Source organism: Bos mutus, chromosome 11 (assembly GCF_027580195.1).
Source record: "Bos mutus isolate GX-2022 chromosome 11, NWIPB_WYAK_1.1, whole genome shotgun sequence".
In the NCBI taxonomy this organism is placed as follows: Eukaryota; Metazoa; Chordata; class Mammalia; order Artiodactyla; family Bovidae; genus Bos; species Bos mutus.
In genome coordinates, this window is record NC_091627.1 from 40,265,894 (window position 1) to 40,293,210 (window position 27,317).

Consider the following 27,317-nt stretch of genomic DNA (forward strand, 5'->3'; position numbering starts at 1 on the left):
ATCAATGAAATACTCTAACACAGGGCATTGGGGTGGGGAGAAGGAAGGAAAGAAGGACCAGGCAATAGAAAGAAAAAGAGGAAGTGGCTTATATACTGAGGTCATTTAGGCAAACAGTAGAGATGGTGAGGCAGCAATTCCTCACTCTTTAAAAACTCCTTTTGTTGGTTTCAAGAAAGAAAGTCTCACCATCTGGGCATTCTCTGGCAGCAATACTCAGGCATGACTCTGGAAGCTTTAAATGTTGAAATCAGGAATTATAGGAGAAAAAACTGTGGTGAAGGAAAAGAAGAGGGAAGAAAAAGTGGATGAAAAGAGAGGAAGAGAAGACGGGGAGGTATCCCCGTCTGTAAATTTGAATCTGAGCTCCATACCGAGGAGGGTGTTTTCTTCACTGCTCTACTTATAAAATGAAGAACAGAGTCTGTCATTTAATAGAGATTCAGTAAATATTTGTTGAAGAAATCACGGGATTGTGGTGCTACCATGATGTGGATGGATGGGTGTACAGCAAGCAGTTCAGGAGGTGCACCCTCAGATCTCCCTTTAAGAAAGAATTTATCATTCAGTTGTACAAATTGACTGAGAATCACCAATTAGCTGAATCTTTAGGCTCTGCTTCAGTTTTTAAGTTGAAGGCACAGTCTTGCCAATGACAGACCAGAGAAGTGGGTGCCAGTTCCTGGCCATCTCTGCCCAATGTGGTCTCCTCTGTGGCGTTCTTTCCTCTGGAACTTATTTTAGTTGGAGTGGCCGAGACCCTATCAGATATACATCATGGTCTGACTCTGCTCAATCCTGCTTCCTCCCTCTTTATCTTTGAGAGACATCCCTACTTACCCCAATCCCAAACCTCTTGTACTAACTGCATTTCAGTGTTTGCTTCCACGACTTAGACCTAAAGATGTGACATTTTGCCTTGAAGTCTCATTACCACTTTGGTGCAGGATGAACTGTCAGGTTCTGAGTTATTCTGGGTGATGTTTCAGTTTTTCCAAATCTCAACAGTCTTCCTGGTAAGGTTATGTACCTAACTTTCAAGGATAGTGCTACTGAAAATGTGATTTCTGGACTGGTGCCAATCCCCAAACTATTTGTTATTACCTGTCCACAATAAGATGAGGGCAAAACTGAGAATAATAGTTTAAAATTTTTTTTACAATTTGGCATCCCTCCAGCAACCAAGATCAGAGAACTGGTTTTCTTGACTACAGTCTGGATGTTGTTGAACTCACACTGTGACTTTCATGTTGTGTGAATTGTGTACTAGTCATGTGTTGTAGGATCACACCATAATTTGTGAAATTTTAAGGTTAGTTTGTAATTATGACTCTCAGTTCAGTTCAGTCACTCAGTCGTGTCCGATTCTTTGCAATCCCATGAATCGCAGCACGCCAGGCCTCCCTATCCATCACCAACTCCCGGAGTTCATTCAGACTCACGTCCATCGAGTCGGTGATGCCATCCAGCCATCTCATCCTCTGTCATCCCCTTCTCCTCCTGCCTCCAATCCCTCCCAGCATCAGGGTCTTTTCCAATGCATCAACTCTTCACATGAGGTGGCCAAAGTACTGGAGTTTCAGCTTTAGCATCAGTCCTTCCAATGAACACCCAGGACTGATCTCCTTTAGGATGGACTGGTTGGATCTCCTTGCAGTCCAAGGGACTCTCAAGAGTCTTCTCCAACACCACAGTTCAAAAGCATCAATTCTTCGGTGCTCAGCTTTCTTCACAGTCCAACTCTCACATCCATACATGACCACTGGAAAAACCATAGCCTTGACTAGATGGACCTTTTTTGGCAAAGTAATGTCTCTGCTTTTGATTATGCTATCCAGATTGGTCATAACTTTCCTTTCAAGGAGTAAGCGTCTTTTAATTTCATGGCTGCAATCACCATCTGCAGTGATTCTGGAGCCCCCACCAAAATAAAGTCTGACACTGTTTCCAGTGTTTCCCCATCTATTTCCCATGAAGTGATGGGACCAGATGCCATGATCTTCGTTTTCTGAATGTTGAGCTTTAAGCCAACTTTTTCACTCTCCTCTTTCACTTTCATCAAGAGGCTTTTGAGTTCCTCTTCACTTTCTGCCATAAGGGTGGTGTCATCTGCATATCTGAGGTTATTGATATTTCTCCTGGCAATCTTGATTCCAGCTTGTGCTTCTTCCAGCCCAGCGTTTCTCATGATGTACTCTGCATAGAAGTTAAATAAGCAAGGCGACAATATACAACCCTGACGTACTCCATTTCCTATTTGGAACCAGTCTGTTGTTCCATGTCCAGTTCTAACTGTTGCTTCCTGACCTGCATATAGGTTTCTCAAGAGGCAGGTCAGGTGGTCTGGTATTCCCATCTCTTTCAGAATTTTCCACAGTTTATTGTGATCCACACAGTCAAAGACTTTGGCATAGTCAATAAAGCAGAAAGAGATGCTTTTCTGGAACTCCCTTGCTTTTTCCATGATCCAGCAGATGTTGGCAATTTGATCTTTGGTTCCTCTGCCTTTTCTAAAACCAGCTTGAACATCTGGAAGTTCCCAGTTCATGTATTGCTGAAGCCTGGCTTGGAGAATTTTGAGTATTACTTTACTAGTGTGTGAGATGAGTGCAATTGTGCGGTAGTTTGAGCATTCTTTGGCATTGCCTTTCTTTGGGGTTGGAATGAAAACTGACCTTTTCCAGTCCTGTGGCCACTGCTGAGTTTTCCACATTTGCTGGCATATAGAGTGCAGCACTTTCACAACATCATCTTTCAGGATTTGAAATAGCTCAACTGGAATTCCATCACCTCCACTAGCTTTGTAGTGATGCTTCCTAAGGCCCACTTGACTTCACGTTCCAGGATATCTGGCTCTAGGTGAGTGATCACACCATCGTGATTATCTGGGTTGTGAAGATCTTTTTTGTACAGTTCTTCTGTGTATTCTTGCCACCTCTTTTTAATATCTTCTGCTTCTGTTAGGTCCATACCATTTCTATCCTGTATCGAGCCCATCTTTGCATGAAATATTCCCTTGGTATCTCTAATTTCCTTGAAGAGATCTCTAATCTTTCCCATTCTGTTGTTTCCCTCTATTTCTTTGCATTGATCGCTGAGGAAGGCTTTCTTATGTCTCCTTGCTATTCTTTGGAACTCTGCATTCAGATGCTTATATCTTTCCTTTTCTCCTTTGCTTTTTGCTTCTCTTCTTTTCACAGCTATTTGTAAGGCCTCTTCAGACAGCCATTTTGCTTTTTTGCATTTCTTTTCCTTGGAGATGGTCTTGATCCCTGTCTCCTGTACAATGTCACGAACCTCTGTTCATAGTTCATCAGGCACTCTGTCTATCAGATCTAGTCCCTTAAATCTATTTCTCACTTCCACTGTATAATCATAAGGGATTTGATTTAAGTCGTACCTGAATGGTCTATTAGTTTCCCCTACTTTCTTCAATTTAAGTCTGAATTTGGCAATAAGGAGTTCATGATCTAAGCCACAATATTATGTTATGAGTCATGTTATAACTCTAACAATATATAAAATGTGTAATCTTTCGAGATAATTCAAAAGATAAATTGTTTAAAGAATGAATTGTTAGAACTGGCAATAAATGAAGAATTGAAGGATTTTGGAAATGTCATAATTTGTGTTAGCTAAAAATTAAAAATGAATATTCTTAGCTTGCATAAATTGATGTGAAAACTCTTTCTATCCCTATCAACTTATTTTTGTGAAACTAGTTTCCCTGCTGCTGTTGCTGCTTTTAAGTCGCCTCAGTCGTGTCCGACCCTGTGCGACCCCATAGATGGCAGCCCACCAGGCTCCCCAGTCCCTGGGATTCTCCAGGCAAGAACACTGGAGTGGGTTGCCATTTCCTTCTCCAATGCATGAAAGTGAAAAGTGAAAGTGAAGTCGCTCAGTTGTGTCTGACTCTTAGCGAACCCATGGACTGCAGCCTACCAGGCTCCTCAGTCCGTGGGATTTTCCAGGCAAGAGTACTGGAGTGGGGTGCCATTGCCTTTTCCAAGTTTCCCTACTGAGTGTAAAAACAAAACAGAGGAACAGTTTGGATACTCACCACCTTCAACCAGAAGCCTTTTTTTTTTTTTTTTTTTTAATTACTCCCACTAGATTGGAATAACAATTCAGATGAAAGCTCATTTGCGACTTAAAAAACTTCAGATATTGATAAAAATCGTTTGTTCAAAGTGCTTTTATAGGCGTCTAAAATATGGAATCGCTATTTAATACATAAATTTGTTAATCATGATTGTGGAATAATGAAATCAGGAATGTAAGAATGAACAATACGAACCGTCTTCGCAATTCCCCCTAGGCCCGTTTGATTGTATTTGTTGAAATGTAGTTCTCTGTTTATTGAAATAATTTGAAGTCTGGGCTTGTATTTTGCCTATCTTTCCCCCACCCTCCGCAATTTTTCAAAGAACTTATTTTTACTGTATTTTACAAAAGTATCTCTAGGCGATGGATGGATCGGAAATCCGTCCTCTCACCATGGATAACTTGGGAAGCTGCTGTTGAAGCTAATAGAGGTGGAAAATAGGAATGTAATATGCCCTGAAATGAGTTTCAGCAGACGTAAAATAAAAACCAGGAGAAAGCTTTAGTGACTAAAATTTTTTTTTTGGTTAAATTGGCTCAGCTTGTAATGTGGTATGCGTTGAAAGTGTTAGTCGCTCATAGCTGTCCGACTCTGTGACCCCATGGGCTATATAGCCCACTAAGCTCCTTTGTCCATGGAATTCTCAAAGCAAGAATACTGGAGCGGGTTGTCATTTCCTTTTCCAGGGGATCTTCCCCATCTAGGGATCCAACCAGGGTATCCTACGTTGCAGGCAGATTCTGTACGGTCTGAGCCACCAGGGATACAAATCTAGAAAAACGGACCGGCGCCCCGCAACCCCCAGCATACCCATTCCCTCCCACAGCTTCAGTCAGTGGGGCAGAGAAGATCGCCTTTGAGTGCAGAAGGGAAAGGGTTAAAGGGGTGTGGTGAGAAGCGTGAGGTCATCGGAGAGCGCCGCTCTCCACGGTCGCAGAGCTGGCGTGCCACTGACGTCACCATCGCCGACTGCTTTCCGGAAGGCAGACGTGGAAGGCCCGCGAGGTATTATTCTGAAGTGGGGTTGGAATTTTTCTCGTGCTTCTGTCTAAGTCCGCTTCTCCTGGGAGCCCCCAGTCACGCTCCCGCTGACTGTGAGGAGCGGGGCCGTGCTGCGTAGCCTTCCGCGAGTGCGAGTGTTGGGGTAACCTGCAATGGCGGTCCATTACAGGACCCCCACTTCCGCTTTCTTAAGGCCGCTTGCTGACTTCGGCTTCTCTCGGCCCCTCTCGTTTCTTTGGGTCCGGCCTTTCGCTTTTCTTCGTCTGTTAGCTCCGCCTCTTAAGTATTGGTGGGCGGAGAAATTTAAAGCTCGTGACTTCTCCGTTAATTTTCTGGTGCTTTGAAACCTGAATGAGAGAGGAAGGCAGAAGTGGAAGATGTAGGAGAGTAGCTTTCCCTTGTCATCCGCCTTTATCATTTAGGTACATGATTATGCCCTGCCTGCTGCTGCGATATTAACCCACCTGAGATGGGAAGCTAATTTTGATCCTAAGTTGAAATCTAATGGAATCTTTTAACAGTGGTTTTTCTTTGTGGTCCAGGAATAGTGTGATTCAGATTTCTGTTTGAATGTATCTTTCGTGTCTTGCTGTTTGTTGACTGCAGTTCATTTTTGGCTTGATAAAGATGTCTCTGTCCCAATGAGATGTTTGCTGCCCATCTTGGACTATCTGATAGTAGAGTGACCGGAGACTTAGCCGAATGTTCACTTAGGATCCGAAAATAACCAGATAATCCCTATTGAAACTCCGGGAACCGTTTGTGATTGATGGAAATGATATTTTTGAAAGAGAAAATAATGATAGTGTGAACAGTGGTTTTTCAAAATAGTCAAGACAGTTTATATGTCATATCTCAGTTAGTGAGTGTTTCCAAACTGTTGACCTTGCAAATACGGCTCTAAGCAGACCCCAGTGGTTTGGGTGTTTGAATATTTTCACATTAGTAAAATAATAACTAATATTACTAATTAATATATTGAGTCCTGAGACAGGCATTGTTCTAAAAACTTTACCTGTATTGTTCATTTAACCTGCACAGTATACCTGAGATGAGAATCTTGTCATAAGCAAATTCCATAGTTTTGGAAGGTAATTTTGCTGCTTCACATGACTAATTTTGAAAACACTTCGAATGAAACTTTGGAATTAACAATAGAATTAATTTCATTGTAATCTGATTTAACTATTTGTCTCAATCTTAAGCAACATCTTTGTAATTTATATATTTTTTTCTGAGACCTCGGGATAATTTTGTTTTTAGAGGTTAGCATCTCTACCTTTTCTCTGGGATTTTACTCTAAATATGAAGGAAAGTTACAAGTGACACTAGCATGGACTGTCTGCTAAAGACAGTATTGTTGGAGAGGTCGTTGTATGGTCGTTTCACCGTTATTTTCTAAGGGAATGCTGTGCATCGGAGAAGGCGATGGCACCCCACTCCAGTACTCTTGCCTGGAAAATCCCATGGATGGAGGAGCCTGGTAGGCTGCAGTCCATGGGGTCGCTAAGAGTCAGACACGACTGAGCGACTTCACTTTCACTTTTCATTTTCATGCATTGGAGAAGGAGATGGCAACCCACTCCAGTGTTGTTGCCTGGAGACTCCCAGGGACCGGGGAGCCTGGTGGGCTGCCGTCTATGGGGTCGTGAGGAGTCGGACATGACTGAAGCGACTTAGCAGCAGCAATGCTATGCAAAAAAGTCATTATGTTAATAGAGTTCTGATGCAACATCTGCAGAGATCTCTCTAGTTTTCCCCCAAATAGTATATTGATTTGTTTCTGATTTAGTTCCTAATTGTATGTAACTCTGTTTGGCATAAGGATGGAAAGAACCCTGGGATGTACATTATTGTATATCTTCTTTTGAATCCACATGGTGACTATCCTAATCTGGTATTGAGATTCTCCAAAATTTGGTTTCAGTTTACTTTCATTGTTTTTAGTTAGTGAACAGGTAGTTACCATATACTTAATATGTGGCAAGACTTTATGTTAATCATGTGGAGATACATTGGGAAATAACCAGTGGAGAGTTTTGAGCAGAGGAGTGATATGATCTGATTTAGGTATTTAACAGGCTCATTCTGCCTGCTGTGTTAGAGCAGCTTGTTGGAGAGAGGGGTAGGGCAAAGCCCGGAGACTAATCAGGAAGGTGTTGTAATAATTCACATAAGAAGATAGTGTCTTCACAGCTGAAAGAAGTCATTGGTGAGTAGCAGTTCAATTTTGGATGTACTTCATAGGTAAAGCTAACAGATTTGCTTATGGATTGAATGTGGATTGTAAAAGAGCTGTCCAGGTTTGGGACTTTGAGCAACCAGAAGGGTTAATTCCTGTTAACCGAGAAGTGGAGAACTATGAGAGCAGCAGGTTTGTGAGGTAGAATTGGGCGTTTATTATGATATGTTAAGTTTGAGATGTTTGTTAGTTATCCAAGTGGAGATGCTATAGGCAGTTGAGGTCTGGAATTCAGTGGGGAAGTCATTAGTGGAAAAGGTCAGTTGGGAGTAGTGATATGGTATTTAAAATTGGGAGACTAGAGGCAGTTTTGGAAGGACTGTAAACAGAAAAGCAGTAGACTTGAGTCCTGAGGCATTTTGGCCTTTATAGGTTTGGGGCGATAAGGACCCAACAAAGTAGACAGAAAGAACAGCCATCCGAGGACAAGGACAATTTTGAGAGTCTATTGTTGTGGATTGGCACTCCACTCCAGTACTCTTGCCTGGAAAATCCCATGGATGGAGGAGCCTGGTAGGCTGCAGTCCATGGGGTCGCTGAGTCGGATACGACTGAGCGACGTCCCTTTCACTTTTCACTTTCATGCATTGGAGAAGGAAATGGCAACCCACTCCAGTGTTCTTTCCTGGAAAATCCCAGGGACGGGGGAGCCTGGTGAGCTGCCGTCTGTGGGGTCGCACAGAGTCAGACACGACTGAAGTGACTTCGTAGTAGTAGTAGTAGTGTTGTGGAATTCAGGGTGAAGTAATGTGTTTACTGTTGTCAGATGCAGGTTATGGATCAGATAAGTGAGGATTGACATTTTCAGGTTTATCTTGATAAACATGAGGAGGAGTGTTATTGATGGATAAAGGACAACAGTATGGTAAATGTTAGGACAAAAAGGAAGAAGAGACTACTTTGGCTTGGGAGATATGGAAGCCTTTATAGAGAAGAGGGCATTTGACATGGGTTTTAAACGATTAATAGATTTTATTAGGCCCAGAAGACAGGGGAGGAATCGGGAGGAGGTATTCCAAGCAGAGGAAGAAGCCTTACTTCTCTCCCTTCAAGGCCACACCTCCCAGTCAGCTATTAAAGATACTTTTGCAAGTCCTTTCTCTTGGGCCCATTAGCCAGTGCCTCATTTTGGATTACCATTCTTGCTCCAGGCCCACTGAACCCTGCTAAATAAATTCACAAAAGACCCAAATTAATGCTACCCTACTTCAACTGGGTCCTTTGTCGGTTGCCTGACAGTTGCTTTATTTATCCCTATTTTTTTCCCGGGTGGCTCAGTAGTAAAGAATCTGCCTGCCAATACAGGGGACTCAGGTTCGATCCCTGGGTCAGGAAGCTCCCCTGGAGGAGGAAATGGCATAATCCCATGCCATTCTTGCTGGGATAATCCCATGGACAGAGGAGCCTGACTGGCTGTAGTCCATGGGCTTGTAAAGAATTGGGCATGACTGAACACATATGCACAAACATTTGTGCATGAACACATGAACTCTCTTCCCACCACATACTCCTCAATGCTATGTAACTGTATAACATTTACTTAGCATTGACTACGGGCTTCTCTGGTAGTTCAGGTGATAAAGAATCCGCCTGCAATGCAGGAGACCCTTGTTTGATTCCTGGGGAGCAGGCTAGACAGGGTGGTGGCCGGGAGTCCCCCAACAACTCAGGGAGGAGTTTCTACAGAGAACGAGGCTAGAAAGGCTCTTGTACCTTGAAAACAGGGAGAAAGTGGTCTTATGGTAGCTAGAAAATTTAGGTGTAGGGAAGGCAATCCATTCATATGGTTCTTTGAATATAACAGAGCTAAAGAACGTAGGTTTGATTGTAATTGCTAAGCTGGGTGGAAATGACATTTTATCTGGCATATTTGCGACTAAAGTAAAATCAGAATTTCAGATAGTTGAAATTTTTGTTTATATACGTATGTACTATTGCATTACAGATATTATTTAGGAATCTTAATTCTGAGAGTATAACATAAAATGTGCTCCTTCACCGTACTCCTTTGTTTTCCCAGAAATAACCCTAGTTAAGGGTCTCTTATGTATTTTTTAAGAAATTTACATAAAGAACTATACCTCCACACTCATTTCTTTTTAAAAACAAGTGGGTTGTACTATAAATGCTGTTCTTCAATTTTTGCTCACTTAATATATTTCAGGAATTGAAGCTCTGCTTATTTTTTTCTGCTACACAGTATTTCATTGAAGGAATATTTCATAAGTTATGTAGCCAGTTCTCCTAATGAGCATGGAAGTTGTTTCTTGCTTTAAAGTGTATTTTAAGAAGTGTTGCAGTGGACATCCTTAAACGTTACCTTGTGTGAAAATGTACATTTTCAGAAGTAAAATTGCTGGGTCAAAGACTTTGTGCATATATAATTTTAAAGCATAGTGCCAAATTTGCCCCCCAAAATGGTTGGTTTACACTCCAATTAATAGTGAATGAGAGGCTGTTTCTCCTCACCTTTGCCCATATTAAGTACTATCAATCTTCTTGATTTTTGCTTGTTTGACAGGTGAAAAATGGCATCTTGTTCTGGTGATTTATGTTTCTTTAATTATGAGTAAGATTGAGTAGCTTTGTTTATGCCTCTTGGTCATCTGGATTCCTTTATATGTGAATTGCTGATTTTCTTTGTTCATTTTTCTTTTGGGTTGAAGGTTTTTTTTCCCCCTATTTTATGTATTTTTGTTGGAGTATAGTTGCTTTAAAATTGCAAGTATTCTTGTGTGTTGTTGATTTGCAGAGGCTTCTTTTATCTGTCTTTATGTTGCATATATTTTCCCCTAGTTTTTCATTTGACTGTAGGCTTGGTTTGTTTATTTTTGCATGCATACATTTTTGTAAGGGCCAGGTAAAATGTAAGCTGAGTCGCTTCAGTCGTGTCTGACTCCGTGCCACCCCATAGATGGCAGCCCAGCAGGCTCCCCCGTCCCTGGGATTCTCCAGGCAAGAACACTGGAGTGGGTTGCCATTTCCTTCTCCAATACATGAAAAGTGAAAAGTGAAATTGAAGTTGCTCAGTCGTGTCCTACTCTGTGCGACCGCATAGACGGCAGCCCACCAGGCTCCTCCGTCCGTGGGATTTTCCAGGCAAGAGTACTGGAGTAGGGTGCCATTGCCTTCTCCGAAAATGTAAGGCATCAGGGTTTTTTTAAGAAGGAAATTTGTGACATTATGGAAGTAATAGATACTAGAACAAAGCCTTTGTTGGAAATGTTAGTAATATAAACCTTATTTGAGGCCACTGGCTCTGTCTTATTTTTGTAAGTTGTTCGGCAACTATCACAGCTGGTGAACACCCAGTAACCTATGTTCCCCTGACCCCAGATTATATTTGGAGTTGGAATGAGATTGTAGTCGAGTATTCTAGACTATACTTTCTATGTAGGTGTTCCCCAATTTATGGACTAGGTTATATTCAAAAAGTTAATTGATGGGTTGACTATCTAATATTTCTAATAGGAATATTGTACATGGGTTATCTTTGTTCTCAAAGCATGATTAAGCCGTGAAGACCAGCTTTTTTTTTTTTTTTATTAAGGTAAATTCAACATGTTCTATAATTTTACCGTATATACATTAGTGTGTTTGTGTGTGTGTGTGTGACTCTTTGTGACCCCTTGGACTGTAGCCTGCCAGACTCTCCTGTCCATGGGATTTTCCAGGCAGGAATACTGGCGTGAGTTGCTGTTTCCTCCTCCAGGGAATCTTCCTGACCCAGGGATCAAACCTGCATCTTGCATTGCAGTCGGATTCTTTACCACTGCACTCATGTGTATCAGTGTTCATTCTTAAGTGATAGGAGTATTTTCTTATGTAACTGTGAAGCCATTTTTTATAGCTGAATTCTAATTTAATAGCAACATTCTCAATTTCTTAGTGTCATCCAATACCTGATCCAGATTCAGGATTCTTTCTTTCAAAGATATCTTTTTACACTCAGTTTATTTGAATCAAGATCCAAACAAGGTCTGTGCATTCCATTTGATTGTTAGATCTAAAGGTAGATCTCTTCTTTCTCTCCCTGCTCTCCCTTTTCTTAGTTTTTCTTCATGCCATTTACCTGTTACGGAAATCAGGTCAGTTTTCCTGTACAATATTTCTCATTCCAGATTTGTGTATTCGCTTTCTTGTGACCTTATCTATCTTCCATATTTCCTATAAATTGGAAGTTAGCTCCACAGGCTCAATTATATTCAGATTCAGCTTTTCTGAGGGGAATCGGAAATGCTACACAGATGGAGCTGTGTTTGTCACATTGCTTCACATCAGGAGGTTCATGATATGTTTATGTCCTACTTGGAGTGGTGCAGACTCATCCCTGGGTTCAGGTAAGCAGTAAGCAGAAGCTTACTCTTCTGCTGTAAGCTTCCCCTTTTATCTGTGATCATTACCTGAATCAGTAATTTCACTAGGGGTTACAAAATGATGATTTTTTTTTTTAAGTTACCATTTCTTCCACATTTGTTAACTGGAATTTGAACTCTAGTTTTGTTACTTGGGTACCTAATGGTCATCAATAACGTGGCTATTGTGGAAAAATGGTGTCAGAGCAGCAGTTTGTGATGCCAGGAACATACCTTTCCTGGCTGTAGATCTGGAGGCTTACAGCAGTGGATGGTCTTTTGATGCATCAGCTTGGCTAGGCTGCAGCCCCCAGACATTCAGTCCAGCACCACACTAGGTATTGCTCTGAAGGTATTCGTAGATATAAGTGAAATACACAAACAGTTGACTTTAGGGAGATTATTCTAGATAATCTGAGTGGGCTTGATCCAGTTAATTGGAAGGCTTTAGAAGCAGAGCTGAGGCTTCCTTGACGAAAAAGTTCCACCTGTGGACAGCAGTTTTGGCTTGCAGCCAAGGGTTCCAGCATGTTCTTTCTTGCTTGCCTGCCCTGCAGATTTCAGTGTTACTTAGCCAGCGTCCACAATTGCATGAGCCAGTTTCTTGCAGTACATCTCTTCAAACTACCTCCGAATGGTTCTGCTGCTGTGGTTGAACCCCAGCTGGTACTGGGAACCACTTCCTCAGCTCTCCTGTTCTCTGACAGTTGGGTGAGGAGTAGTGGCAGAGGTCAGAGAAGCCCCTTTTGTTTAGGGTGACCCTATGATTTGTTGCTCAAACTGGGACTTCTGAGAGAGAAATAGAGAGCAGAGCAGATGGTGAGCTGAAACAGCAGGCATAAACGAGGACTGTCTTGGGCGAGGTGGGACATAAAGCCATTCTGGTGACACATCAGTATGACAGCGCCTCCTCAGGGAGCCTGTAGTCAAAGGGGAGTTAAGTAAATCAACACGTGTCACCAGATCACGTTTTAGGTGACATGACAACTTGTAGTTGTGCTCACCTAGACAGAATGGAAGGATGTCACTCAGAGAAGTCTTATCCACTAAAGGAAACCTGATCTTACCTGCAAAGGTTAGTACAGAGTGAAGTGGGAAGGGTGGTTCCTGTGTCGAGAACCAGATGGGCAAAGAATATTTGGAAAGCTGCCATGGTGGCTATAGCCGTAGGATTGGAAGAGGGGAGAAATGAAAGATGAGGCTAGTGAGACAAATAGGGACCACTGGAAATGAGCTTGACATCCATACAAGAGGTTTGGAGTTTATCTTCAGGGTAGCCGGGAGGTAAGGCAGCATTTGAAGTAGGGGTGTACCATGACCAGACTGTCGTTACAGAAAAGTCATGTTTTGTAGTATCTTAAAATTGAGAGTGGAGAAAAACTGACAGGAGGGAGACTACTTTAAATGACTTAGTGAAATTTAGTGAGAATGGAGGAGAGCTTGTGGCTCAAGGAGATTAAGAGGCCGAACTGACAGGACTGGTGGGACTGGGACCTGAGGACGGGGTGCGGGATGACTCCCAGGTTCCTGGCTGCACTGAGCTCCCTGAAGCAGAGGGTGGAGGGGGGAGAGCAGGGATGGTGTCCTGTCCCCCTCCTCTTCTCTGGTGGTGTTGCGGCTCTCATCACTGGCAGGGAGGGGAGGGAAGGAATGGCAGTTCCATCCTGTAGGGGTTGCTGGTAGGGATTCTCCCCTCTGTCCTTGCGTCTCTGCCAGGCATTCCTGAGAGATGGAGAGAGGCAGCTTCTCTCTGGCTCTCTTCCACTTTCTCTACTTCTGCGGTCGACACTTTAGAAGGAAGGTGGAGGGGTGAGGAATGCCTTTGGCACCAGGCAGGGAGTGAGGAGCAGTGGGTGAGTTCTCTTTTTCTTCTCTTCTTTGGAGTTTTACCATGCACAATCTTGGGCAAGTTGCGTGTGGTTCCATATGTAGTCTGTGAGGAGTAAATGAAGAAATGTGTGTGGATGCTTAGAGTAATGCCTGGTTCACAGGCAGTGGAGTTCAGATGTTGGCTATTGCTCCTGATAGTGTCCATTCACAGCTTCATCGTGGCATCCAAGTAACAAAGGGGACAGAGGGCAGTGACTGCAGCTCCTTCCTTGCAGTGCTTCCTGTGGAAGGAGCAGATACTCAGGAACTGTCTGTGTAAAATGTTTGAAGAAATCTTTTGAATTGGAGGTAATTTCTGGTACTAGAACAGTCTTTATTTTCCAGTCTCCATTGCCTTTGTTTTTTAGTTAGGAAAAAGGCAAGTGGTTTGGTTCAGATTTAATGAGAGTCATTATTCTTACTTACTGCCTTGCTTTTAGTGTTCACCCTAACCCATTTCAACAATAAATAACTACTTGCTTATTGGGGCTTAGGGACAGGGAATAATTGCAGGAAAAAGTCTCCGTCATGATTCTTGAGGGGAAATCTTTTCTAACAGAAAAATCGGATGAAAAATTTCACATTTAAATAAAGGTCTTGTGTTTTTTATTCTTACAGTATTTGTTAAAAACCAAAATACATTATTAAAGTTTGCCTTTTAAAATTTAATGATTGTTTTTTTTTATTATGATTTTAATACATGCTTTTTGAAATAACAAAATTTAAACAATGACGAATGAAGAGTGAATAACATGAGTCTGCGCTGATCCCATTCCCTAATTCCTGCCCCTTCGGAGAGAGAATGTCTGATTTTATGTGTCTCCTTCCAGAGGTTTTTCAACGTTTGTTGTTGTTGTTCAGTCACTAAGTCATGTTCGACTCTTTGCCTCTCTGTGGACTGCAGCACACCAGTCCTTCACCGTCTCCGGAGGTTTGCTCAAATTGACATCCATTGAATCAGTAATGCTTTCTAACCATCTCATCCTCTGCTACCCCCTTCTTTTGCCTTCCATCTTTCCCAGCATCAGGGTCTTTTCCAGTGAGTCAGCTCCTCACATCAGGTGGCCAAAGTATTGGAGCTTCAACTTCAGCATCAGTCCTTCCAGTGAATATTTAGGGTTGATTTCCTATAGGCTTGACTGACTTGATCTCCTTGCTGTCCAAAGGACTCTCAAGAGTCTTCTTGAGCACCACACATCTACATATATATAATGGCATCTGTGTTATGTGTTATATACTATGTTCTATGACTTTTTTCACCACTAACTGTGTATTACTATATAAAGATTGGGAGAAGGAAATGGCAACCCACTCCAGTGTTCTTGCCTGGAGAATCCCAGGGACAGAGGAGCCTGGTGGGCTGCCATCAATGGGGTCGCACAGCGTTGGACATGACTGAAGTGACTTAGCAGCAGCAGCAGCATATAAAGATTAACTTCTTTGTTTTTACTATTATCTTGGATAGATGTGGTGTAATTCACTTAACTGTTCGCCTGTTAATGACTATTTAGATTATTTCTTAGTTTTTGTTCTATATAGTTTCTTCATTCAACAAATGTGTATTGACTGCCTGGCAGTGAACAAGACACAAAAATTCCTGCTCTCATGTGTCAATGTTTACTGTCTTTTGGAGGTAGACAGACAATAAATGAAATATGTCAGATGCTGTTGAGGACTGTAGGAGAAGGAGATAGGAAGCTCTGGAATGAGAGGAGGGGTGTGCATTTTAAATAGGGTGGTCAGGAAAGCTTTACGAGTACACAGCATTTGAGTAGAGATGTAACAAAGGTGAAGTCGTGAGCTCTGAAGCCACTGGTTCCGGAGAAATGTTTCTAGGAAGGAGAGGAGTCCAAAGGCTCTGAAGTAGGGGTGAGCCCGATAAGAAGAGCAGTGAGGCCTTCATGGCTGAAGTGGAGTGAGCTGGGGCAGAGTGAGAGGAGATAAGGTCACAGAAGAAGTAGCAGAGAGTCAGGACTTTTTCAGTCTCTTCCTGAGTGAAGCAGCAAGCCTTTAAAGGTTTCCAAGCAGAGGCTTGTGGGAGTCTGACTTAGATTTGGGTGATCATTTGCTTTCATTTGCTTTCTTGATAGTAAACTGTTGGAATAGAAACAAGGAGGCCATTTAGGAGGCTGTTGAAACAATCCCAGCAAGACACAATGATGGCTCAGACTAGTTTGGACCAGGGTGGAAGCAGTGAAGGTGGTAGGACGTGGTTAGATTCTGAATATGTTTTAAAGATAGGGCGGGAGAGGAGTCAAGGATTGTTCTGTAACTTTAGGCCTGAGCAGTTGAAAAGGTGGAGTTGCCATGAAATGGGGAAGACCGCAGTAAGCAAGATTAGTCTATTTTTTTTTTAATTGAAGTATGTGTGTGCTCAATTGCTTCAGTTGTGTCCACCTCTTTTGTGAGCCTTTCCAACTCTTTTGTGAGCTTATGGACTGTAGCCTGCCAGGCTGCTCTGTCCTTGGGATTCTCCAGCAAGAATACTGGAGTGGGTTGCCATGCCCTCTTCCAAGGGATCTTCCGGACCCCGGGATTGAACCCTCGTCTCCTGTGTCTCCTGCATTGCAGGTGGATTCTTTACCCACTGAGCCACCTGGTAGAGTTGATTTATATTGTAGTAGTTTCAGGTATATAGCAAAGTGATTTGATATGAGTTTGTTCTGAAAGGGAGATGGAATATGGACTTTAGCTAGAGGTGGAGATATGAAATCAAGGTGTTTGTTTCTTGTTTAAGATGGAGGAGGAAAGGTTTTAAGTTGATGAGTAAGGACCCCACCAGGGAGAAAAACGGGTGAGAGGCAGAGTTCCCACTTGAAAAGTTTGAGGAGTCCATTTTAATAATTTTTTAATGCATGTATACAAGGATTTCTGTAGCGTGCTTTCTAAAGAGAATTTCCTGAGTCAAAGAGTGTGTGCATTTAAGAAATCTGTACCAATTTATATTCTGCCTCTAGTGTAAACCCTTGCTAATGCTGAACTTTGCCAGTCTTTAAAATTATTGCTGGTCTTCTGGGTGAGATTTTCATTATTTTAATCTTTTATGCTTTGTAGGAAGTTTTTATATCATCTAACTAATCTTTTGTTGTGTTTTGGCAAATATTATCTCTCAGACTATTTCTTGCCTTTTAACTTTGCTTAAGGTATGCTTTTACAATACAGATTTTTTTTTTCAGTTTTTATGTAGTTAAGTCTGTCAGCCATTTCCTTTTATAGCATTTGGGTTTCATTTGGATCATGTAAATATTTTATATAATCTTTAATACATTTATACAGAATTTGCCTTTAAATTCATCTGGAGTTTATTTTTGTGTATATCATAAAATAGGTATCTAAGTTTTCCATCTCTGTCTGTGTTCTTAAACAGTTAAATACCATAAGAATTAACTGTTTTTTGAAGATTTGGAAGAAATTACCTGTAATATCTTCTAGACTTGGAACTTTTTAGGAGCATAGATTTTTGACTTCTTAAAAATTTTTTTGGTCTGTTAATGATCTGTTTGGTTTATATACTTCCTTTTAGGTTAGATTTGATAACTGGGTTCCCCCCCCCACCCCCCGTACCTCATCCTTATTAGTCAGATTTTTCAAATTTATTGGTTTAAAATTCTGCATAAAGAAAAATACCATCTTTGTATTTACGTCTTACACCTTTATCTGGACAGTAGATGCTGGAGCTGTCCTTTCGCAGGTCTGGAGGTTGGCTCAGCTCCTTTCAGTCCTCGGGGCTCAGCTCTTACTGTCCTGCATCCTGTGTTTGTTCCTGGGCTCTCCTGTTTTGTTTGGAAGGGTTGCATTCTCCTTGCTTCTGTTTCCTATCAGTCTAATCTCATTTGCTGTTAAGTTTATAAAAATGTCTGCTGTTGAGGTCTGCTGATGGATAGGTGCCCTTCTTTGTTCCAGCATTACTATGGATTTATTTTTGTATTTCTTCTGTCATCTTGGAGAGTTTTTGGGGGGCAGGATGAGAGGCAAATCCATGGTTTTAGTTATTAGCCTTTTGAAATAGGAAGTCACAACTCTCTCCTGTGTGGTTTTCTTTTCTCATAGTCCTTTGTTTAATGGCTGTTTGCACAGTAGTTGATAGTAATTTTACAGCATGTGTAGTGATAGTCCCCTGGACTTCATCTTTTTTTTTTTTTTTAATTTTAAATGAAACCAGATGTCTCTGTGGACTTTATTTGTTGAATCGAAATGTTGATGTATTATGACTAAATAATCAAATAGTACTTTTAAAGCTTAAATGACATAGTCATAACATTTAGAACTGTTAGGGACTTTACAGATCATTAGACCAACTGCCTTTTTTTATGAATGAGGTGTTTGGGGCCCAGAGAGATACTGTGATTTATCTAAGGTGACAAAAGCCAGTGACCGGGCAAGATGGAAAGCCTGAGTCTGTTTACTTCAAATTGGTTATGTTGTTTGCTATTTTACACATTCTTGATGTTCTCCTTAGTGATGTAATGAAGGAGGAATTTTCAGCTAATAAAATTTTTTTAACCTAAGGATGGTACATATGGCTTTGAATTGCTTCTGAAATTTGATCTTAGATAATGTTATTAACAACGATATTAACGATTGGAGAAGGAAATGGCAACCCACTCCAGGGTTCTTGCCTGGAGAATCCCAGGGACGGGGGAGCCTGGTGGGCTGCTGTCTATGGGGTTGCACAGAGTCGGACACGACTGAAGCGACTTAGCAGCAGCAACGATATTAAATACAGTGATGTGGAGTTTTCTTTTTCTCATATAGATATTAAATATTGTTATAATTTAAATATGAAGTTTATAGAATGAGTTGTGAAGGTATGCTCTGGCCTAAATAAAAACTATATAGTTTATTTCTCCTAAGTTTCTTCTTTTCTGCTTATAGGCTTTATGTGATTTATGGCCTCTTGAATTTCATATTAATATTTTAAGCTTAAGGAATATGTATATATAAATATAGGCTTGAAAAGTGATTTTAGTGATAAATGATTGTAAGGTACTTCAGACCCAAGATTTCTAATTTTTTGGTTTAATATGCTGTTAGATCAATGCCTGAATTTAGAAGTGCTAAAATATATGTTTCCAAATAAAAAAGAGCTTTGCTTATCATTGTTTTCAATAAGCATTAGGGGGTAGGATATATTGACTTATCACACTTCCATTGCTTTGCTTAGTCTTTAACATCAGCCAGCCCTTGGCTTCCCTGGTGGCTCAGATGGTAAAGTGTCTGCCTGCAATGCAGGAGACCTGGGTTCTATCCCTGGGTCAGAAACATCTCCTGGAGAAGGAAATGGCAACCCACTCCAGTACTCTTGCCTGGAAAATTCCATGGACAGAGGAGCCTAGTAGGCTACAGCCCATGGGGTCGCAGAGTTGGACACGACTGAGCGACTTCAGTTTCTTTCTTTACTTTCTTTAACATCAACAAATTTTTTTTTAAATGTTTATCATTGATATAACATATTTGGTAGTCATGTCTCAGTTATTGAGAAGCATTGAGGGATTGATATGTGTAGCATTAATGAACTTGGGTGGGTCCCTTCCTGGGACTCCTCTCTTTCTCCCCCCCTACCCACCCCGCCCCCGGCCCCACCAAGCAACTTAAGAGAGGGTAAGTTTGAACATGGTTGCTCCAGAATTATATTCTAAGAAGATTAGTTAAATTATCTTCAGATTTTAACTTTTGAGACACATGATATGACCTATTGATTTTTTAATAACCTAGCGAGCAATCTCTGTCTCCAATATGAATTTTAAGAATTTAATTTTTTTTCCAGTTGATCATAATGGCAGGTGAAGGAATTAATGAAGACTATCCAGTAGAAATTCATGAATATTTATCAACATTTGAGAATTCCATTGGTGCTGTGGATGAAATGCTGAAGACCATGATGTCTGTTTCTAGAAATGAGTTGTTGCAGAAGGTATTTTAAGTAATTTCTAAAAATGTAATTCATAATACTGAGTGCTGTATTGTGAAACATACAGAAGAAGAAACAGATATGTGATTTATGCCCCTTTCTCTCCTTTTTCCCCCCTCTATGTTTTTAAGTATTTAGATATCTTTAGGGGAAAATACAACAAATCTCCAACCTTAGGAAATGCCTCCTAACTATATTTTTATTTTGACTTGGTTTTGAATTAAAAAAAAGCACTCCCCACATTCTTTCTGACAGACTCTTATCTTTGACCTTTTAAGTATTACTATGATGTTATCAGGGTTTCTGGAAACTCTATAGGACAGAAAGAGTAAATTGACTTTGACAGTCTAAAACAAATCTCATTATGTTTCTTCTGTCTTTGGTATTGCCTAAGCATTTTAGCCTGCTTCTTATACATAAATGCATCATGTACAATGTTTATATTGACAAATTACTTTTGACATACAAAGCCCAGATTGTAACTCCTGAAATTAAAGTAATTCAAAAGAACTTTTTTTTTTGGTTTTGAATTTTACACATTCCTTGTTTAACTAAAGATGATACCCTGAAGTGAAAATTTGTGGGCAAAAATCATCAGTTAACAAAACTTTACTTTCTCAAATTATTTCCAGATTATTTGGTTATTGGATTATAGGAAGTGAAAAAAACATTTCTTTGATACATTGTGCTTGGTGAAAGTTTAAAATATTTGATGGTACTCAAAGTTTATATTTATTTTTTCTTTCTTTTTTTTAACAGTTGGACCCACTTGAACAGGCAAAAGTGGATTTAGTTTCTGCTTACACATTGAATTCAATGTTTTGGGGTACGTATATTACTTTGGAATTAATTACAAAGCAGATTATTTATTGTGTTAAAGGTGACATTTTAAAAATGCTAACAATTTATATACAATTACACTTTATGGCAGTTTTAACTGTCAGGTATTTATTTCTTTTAAATCAGAATACCAGATGCCTATGAGCCACACATACATTTAGAATTACAAAGAGTTTGAATAATTTAAGATTTAATTAATCATTTGTGTGATGTTTCTTTTTTGTAACAAGTTTCTTTAATTAATGCCCTTATTAATATATACCCATATCATTCCATGAAATCTTTCTCTTGTAGTTTATTTGGCAACTCAGGGAGTCAACCCCAAGGAACATCCAGTAAAGCAGGAACTGGTAAGATTGCTGTGGATTGATTTCTTTTATTTCACGTGTATTTCTGTTGTAGTGTTCTTGCAGTTAAAATTAGAGTACCTTTATCACCCTAATTGTGGAGAACAAAATTATTTAGGGTTGAAATTATGAAAGTGACCCAGATTTCATTGTGTCTTTAGTTTCTCTTTCTCTTCACCTTTGTCAGAGAATGGTGTTCCATATATTATATAAATCTCTGGATGGGAAAATGTTACGATTCTAGTAATTATTTATAACTTCTATATTATTTTTCGTATAAATTCTTGAAATCCTGTTCATCTCTACAACTGCCTTTTTTTAAAAAAAAAAAAAAACCCTTACACAATTCTTAAAAGTATATTCTAGTTGATTTACTAGCAAAGACGGGAAAGTTTCTCCTCCACCTTTTCAATTCTTCCATTAATTCATTTTCTCAGCAGTAAAGAATCCAGCTCAGCAACAGAGCTAAAAGCTTTTTTGGCACCAGTTGTGTGTGTACTGTCCAGTAATTCTGCGTTAGTGACATATTTACAACCTGTAATAAATCTTCAGGTTTGTCTTTGTATTCCATTTAGATGTATAAGTACAGTATATAAGGTCTGGTATCTTGGAGTTTTTGCTGACTTCAAAAATTAAATCATTCAGTTTGAAAGAAAAAATTTAGAAATCAAACTTAAGGTTACCGTCTTGACTTGGCTTTATGAATAAGAATGTTAATAAATTTATTCTTTGTGTTTATAAAATATAAGGTAACTATATATGTGAAATACACTTGACACTGTATTATTGTTCTAAAGTCTTAAGGTGGTTGATATGTATGTATTTTATAACTGAGTAAAGCACTTGGTCATTTATTAAAAAAAAAAAAAAAAAGAGTAAAGCCAGATATGTTGTCTTCAATTTTTAAATGTATAGACTGAGACCTTTTTTTCTTTTAAATTTCTTGGAGGAAAAGTAAAAAAGTAAATATTTTTTAAAATACAGAAATTGTGAAAAATACTTAAAGCAAAATATATAAAGCAATATGGTCCATAGATCTTGATTTGACAAATGAGATTGGCCTTAAATCATAGGAAGAATGCATTGTATCATCTGTGTTCAACTTTCTAATGTAGCCTTTACGTTTATAAAATTCCTCTTTTTTCTCTTAAAAACAAAGTTATTTGGAGTAGTTTAGTGCTTGATTCTGTCATCTGTCTTCTTTTTTCCTCAGAATCCACTTTATGGAGAAGTGCATTCATATTTTAGACAAGGGTTAACAAATGAACAGCATCCATAAACCTGTTCCCCTTTTCTGACTCTGTGACAGATGTCACTGATTGACACAGAGTTAGGGTGTGAGAGGAAGCCTGTTTGCTGTCTATATCATGAATGGGGAAAGGCATTGAAAATAGTCAATTCATTTATTCAAGAAATATCTGAGCGCCCACTAGAAGCCAGGCTTTATTTCCAAGCGAGATAGTTCCTCAGTGTATAAAGCCACCAAAATATCCCTGCCTTTGTGGCAGGTGCCACACTATCTAGTGGTGGGAAACAAACAAGCAACAAATAATACATATGTAAAGGCTTCCCTTGTGGCTCAGAGGTTAAAGCATCTGCCTCCAAGGCGGGAGACCCGGGTTCGATCCCTGGGTCGGGAAGACCTCCTGGAGAAGGAAATGGCAACCCACTCCAGTATTCTTGCCTGGAGAATCCCATGGACGGAGGAGCCTGGTAGGCTACGGTCCATGGGGTCGCAAAGAGTCAGACACGACTGAGCGACTTCACTTCACTCACTATGGATATATAGTATGTTAGAAAGTTATATTGTGGGAATAAGGAAAAAATAGCACAGGGTAAGGGGCATTGGAGTACTTGAGTAGGATTGCCATTTTCAGTCATTACTATTGAACTATTAGCAAGGTGAACATTTGATGGGATTGGAAGGAAGAGAGGGTGTGGGTTTTTGAGGGATGATCAGTTTGGGGAGGGCTAGGCTGGGTGTGTGTTGTGAGGACTTTAACTCATGAGAGGGTTTTGAGTACAGTTGTTAGATTTTTAAACTTAAAAAATCCTAAGGTTCTGCATTTTTATGTGTATGTTTGTAAAACTATTTTGATAATTTAATGAAACTTGCTTTTAAGTGGTGATCAATCATTTACTATTTTGTGGCTCTCACACCTTTATTTCTCTAATTGAAGTAGGGAAATAAGCCTTTATTCTGATTAATGGCCTCAGAAGATTCAAAGTGGTACAGAAACCTAGTATGTTTCTCACTGTGTAAAGTTTGATAACAGCTGTAGATTTCATTAGAAAATATCACGTTCTTATCAGTCAGAACTATGACATTGGCTAAAAAGATCTTATATTTTCACTCTACTTAGTTTAATTGCGACACTAGAAGGTAACAAAAAAACAAATAGTTAAAATGCTGCCATAGCCATTTCCTGTTTCACATAATTTCTGGAGAATTTAGTTTGTATATTGTAAGCCTGTGAAAGTTCTATTTTAGATTATAGACTTCAGATACAAGGCAGTATATGGATTTAGGTAAATTAAAAAATTTAGTGTAACCACATATAAACAGTTCAGTGTTTATCTCTGTGGTGTCTAGGTTTTCCTCTTTTGAAACACTCAGAACACTTCTGAAATGACTTTGTAATGTCTGTGTTTCCCCTAGACTGAGACTTCAGGAGAACGTGGAGTGTGTTTATCCTGTTCACTTGGCACTTAACTAGCACCACTCAATAGGCAATAAATACACAGCTGTTGAATTTAACTGAGGTGTAGTATAATACAGCTTAGTGGTGGTGAACAGCTTGGTAAATCTATTGCCTTTCTTTTTTTTTTTTTCTCTTATCTTTAAGGAGAGAATCAGAGTATACATGAACAGAGTCAAGGAAATAACAGACAAGAAAAAGGCTGGCAAGCTGGACAGGGGTGCGGCTTCAAGATTTGTAAAAAATGCCCTCTGGGAACCAAAACCTAAGAATGCATCCAAAGTTGCCAATAAAGGAAAAAGTAAAAATTAACCTTTCAGTTTCAATGTACACATATTTAAAAAGTACATAATTTTTATTGTTTTCCACAAAATGAATGATGATTATGTGGCACTGTAAGGTTTAAATGTATTCCTTACTGGAATCATGTACAAAACTTGCATTTGAAATTTGTAATGCTAAGAACTGTTTCCTCCAGAAAGATTGTTATCTTTATTGGTTTTCCTATAGAACACTATGAGGTTTTTAACATTGTAGTATGTGTGTGTGTGTATATATATATATAAATACTTTATTTTGTATGGGAGTATAGCTGATTAATAATGTGACAGTTTCAGGTGAACAGCGAAAGGACTCAGCCCTACATGTACGTGTATCGATTCTCCCCAAACTCCTCTCCCATCCAGGCTGCCACATAACACTGAACGGAGTTCCATTTGCTACACAGTTGGTTATGCATTTTACATTTATGCATACATTTACAGCAGTGTGTACATGTAATCCCAAGCAAAATTGTAGTGTATTTTATATTTATACTTTACTGTCTCTTGACCAGACTCTGATTTGCTTAGGTCAGTCTTTCATGTGCCATTTTATAAGCAACTATGAAGTTTAAGTTAAATGTTCCTCGTAAACATTTGTCTATTTTGATGAATAATGATTTTATGAAGTATGCCGAAGTTATAAATACATCTGTTCTCACTATATAATATTAAGAAAGAGTGAAATGACTTAAATGTCCATTTTTTTCTGTGTAGTTATTTCATTATGCTGTCATGATTTTGGGAATTACTGCTTTTTGTGATATTTGAAATATGAAATTAAGACTTTAAGGTTATTCTTTAATTCTTGGCACTTTGCCACGATGTCCCATTTAAAGTAAAATACATTCTCATTAACTTTAGATAGGAAATGAGGTTGTATATTGATGGCTGAATTTTGGCATAATAGCTATACCCTATCAAAGCTGTTAATGCATGGCTGACCTGTTTTTTATTTTTCTCTTTTGCGTAAATTTTTCCTTGAAATCAGGAAGGTAGGTTTTAGAAGTCCTTAGAAATGGAGGAATTCATGAGCTTTTGTTCCTTGTGCATAGTGCCCTTAGTTCTCTTGGCCTCAATTTTTTCAGATGTTTTTAATATTTATGAGACTGTAACAAGTATGTACAAGTATTTTGGAACAACTTTGTATGTTACATAATGTCACTTAATCAGAGGAGGAATCTGAAGGAGAGTACATTTTATTTATATTCTGTTTTATTTTTCTGTAATATTTATTACTGAGAATTCTAAATATTAAAATTTTTAAAATATCTAAGCCCATGAATTTTAATTATATACCCTTAATGCTTTCAGTCTTTGAATTCACATCATTATGTATAGGAGTACCAAATACAGCAAAGTACTTGTACTTTAATTTTTGAAAAAGAAGTTGTTAAAATTTTCTGTGTGATTAATTCTCCATAAGTAACCTTGAATAAATGGATTTCTTGATTTATGATAGCAGATATTGGAAATGGTCTTAAAATATAATGGATTTTGTAAAGCATGTTGAACTCTTTCTGTGACACATGAAGGAATCACTGATAGATGCAGAAAGTCTGGCTCAGATGTCAGGCAATTTTTGAAGTAGAAGCACATTTATAGTTATTTCATTCCTTGTTTTACCTTTATCTCTTCTAAATTCCAGTTTTTTTTTTTTTTAAGTAAGTTCATGAGAGAAATAAACGTTATTAAGATCAAGTGTAGTGGCTTTGTTATTTATTGCAAAGAAGGTTATAACTTGCATTTCTTTATGTTTTCTCATTTCATCAAGAAAAAAAGATTAAATGAAAAATGTCATAGAGTTGCAGAAAATCATTGGCCAAATTATTGGGTTGTGAAAGTCCAGCTCTTCATTCTCTTATATTTTTTTAACTATTTTATATTGAAGTATAGTTGACTAACAGTATTGTGATAGTTTCAGGTCTGCTTTTTATTCTCTTAAACTCGAGATTCTTTAGTGAATAATTCTTTTAAGTGTTTATCAGAAGTAAAAAAAAGCAGTTTAATTGTATTCCATTTTATTAGGTATGATTTTAAATACTATTTCTTAGCACATAGTAAAGAGCTGAATGATAGTAAGTGCATTGGGTTGCTTATTTTCTATTTATTCATTTCACAGATATTATACCTAATGACATTTGCATTGCTAAATACAGTGTTAGGTTCCAGATAAGACAACTCCAGCCTTTATTCTATTTTAAGAAAGTATTACAAAAAAACTAAATCTTTCATTAAATTCAGTTTTTCAGAGTTACTGGAAAATTTATGAGAAGTTGTGCTCATTAAACTAGTCAGAATCATAAAGGGTGATGGGTTGATCTATTTGACCATGAAACAGTTATTGTTAAAATAGTTTGTTCCAAATGACCGTCTGCTCTAAGTTTAGATGTTAATTACATCTTGTATTAATCTCTTTGGGAATTAACAAGTTGGAGAGGTTATAGCTATAGATATTTTTTAGATTAGAATTATGGACTGTTAATCTAATACTAAATAATGAGATTTGGTCTTTTAATATTTTAAGTACAATTTTCTTCTTGTTCATGATTGCAAGATGGGAAGTCATTTTTGTAAAGTTGAATATGTTAAGAGGAATATTGAAGCTTGAATTATGGTTTACATTCCTGTAATTTAAGGTTATGTCAACTTGATTGGTTTTTAAGATACCCTGCAGATTAAAAAATTGTTCTACTTGGCAGTTAGAAATGGATTAGTGTTATTTCTAAATAAAACTTAAAAAATTGACTAGAAGTGTAGGAAGTACTTAAAAATGGACAGTATATTGAATACAGATACTTTTTCTCAGATATAGGTTATTGGATAAAAAGCTGTTTTAGGAAGCAGTTTATGATATAGTTAGACCATAGTTATGCATTTAAATTATCAGAAATTCTGGCTTTAGTGAGTGACATTAACTGAGAAAGGTTTGAATAGTGATTCTGAACTAAGTTTGGTAGATAAAGTGGAGAAAAAGAGGCACTGGCATCTCATTTTCTCACTTCATAGCATAGTTAGTAAACTTGCTCTGATAAAGATTCTTTAAACTGAATAGTAACCTATTTTATGTAAATGTGATCTGAATGTACTTAACTAACATTTCCTTTTCCCTATATCCTGGTCTAAAATGTATCAGTTTTGGAAATACAAACCATATTTTGTTGATTTTTGTATATTAGCATTTTATAGTTGTCATTAACAATTATGTTAGGGGTAAAGTATACAGGGTTTTATTCTGTTTGTTTTATTTGATTAATTTGCTATTATGTTGCTTGTGAGTAGGATTTCAAGAAAATGCTTTGAATGATTTTGGTTTGCAGATTCATTTTCCCTTCAGAGAGCAGCCACCCTCTGACTTGACTTTTCAAGTGTTTATTTTATGGTATAATTTCAGTATAACTAGAAAGATTAGTTAAAGCTGTCTGGGAAAGGGAGTAGTTATAGTGATATCTATTGGCAATTGAGGCTTAATCTTAACTCTGTTACCTCCTACCGCCCCCCACCTTAGGCCAGAAAGCAAAACCAGCCTAGCTCTTTATTACTCATCTGTTATAAAAGGTTGAGAAAAGATGCCAGTCCTCCCCCCGACTCCCCACCCCTGATAAACCTTGAAGTCTGGCAAATGTG

At 38.7% G+C, this 27,317-nt stretch overlaps 1 protein-coding gene across 1 annotated transcript; it reads left to right on the forward strand.

Moving 5' to 3' along the window:
• Positions 1–5,028: 5,028 nt before the first annotated feature.
• C1D (C1D nuclear receptor corepressor) lies at positions 5,029–25,391 on the forward strand. Its single transcript, XM_005893569.3, has 5 exons — positions 5,029–5,110; positions 19,341–19,487; positions 20,244–20,310; positions 20,619–20,674; positions 23,518–25,391. Exons 2-5 carry the CDS (start codon positions 19,350–19,352, stop codon positions 23,680–23,682), a joined length of 426 nt encoding a protein of 141 aa, XP_005893631.1. The 5' UTR covers positions 5,029–5,110; positions 19,341–19,349; the 3' UTR covers positions 23,683–25,391.
• Positions 25,392–27,317: the final 1,926 nt, after the last annotated feature.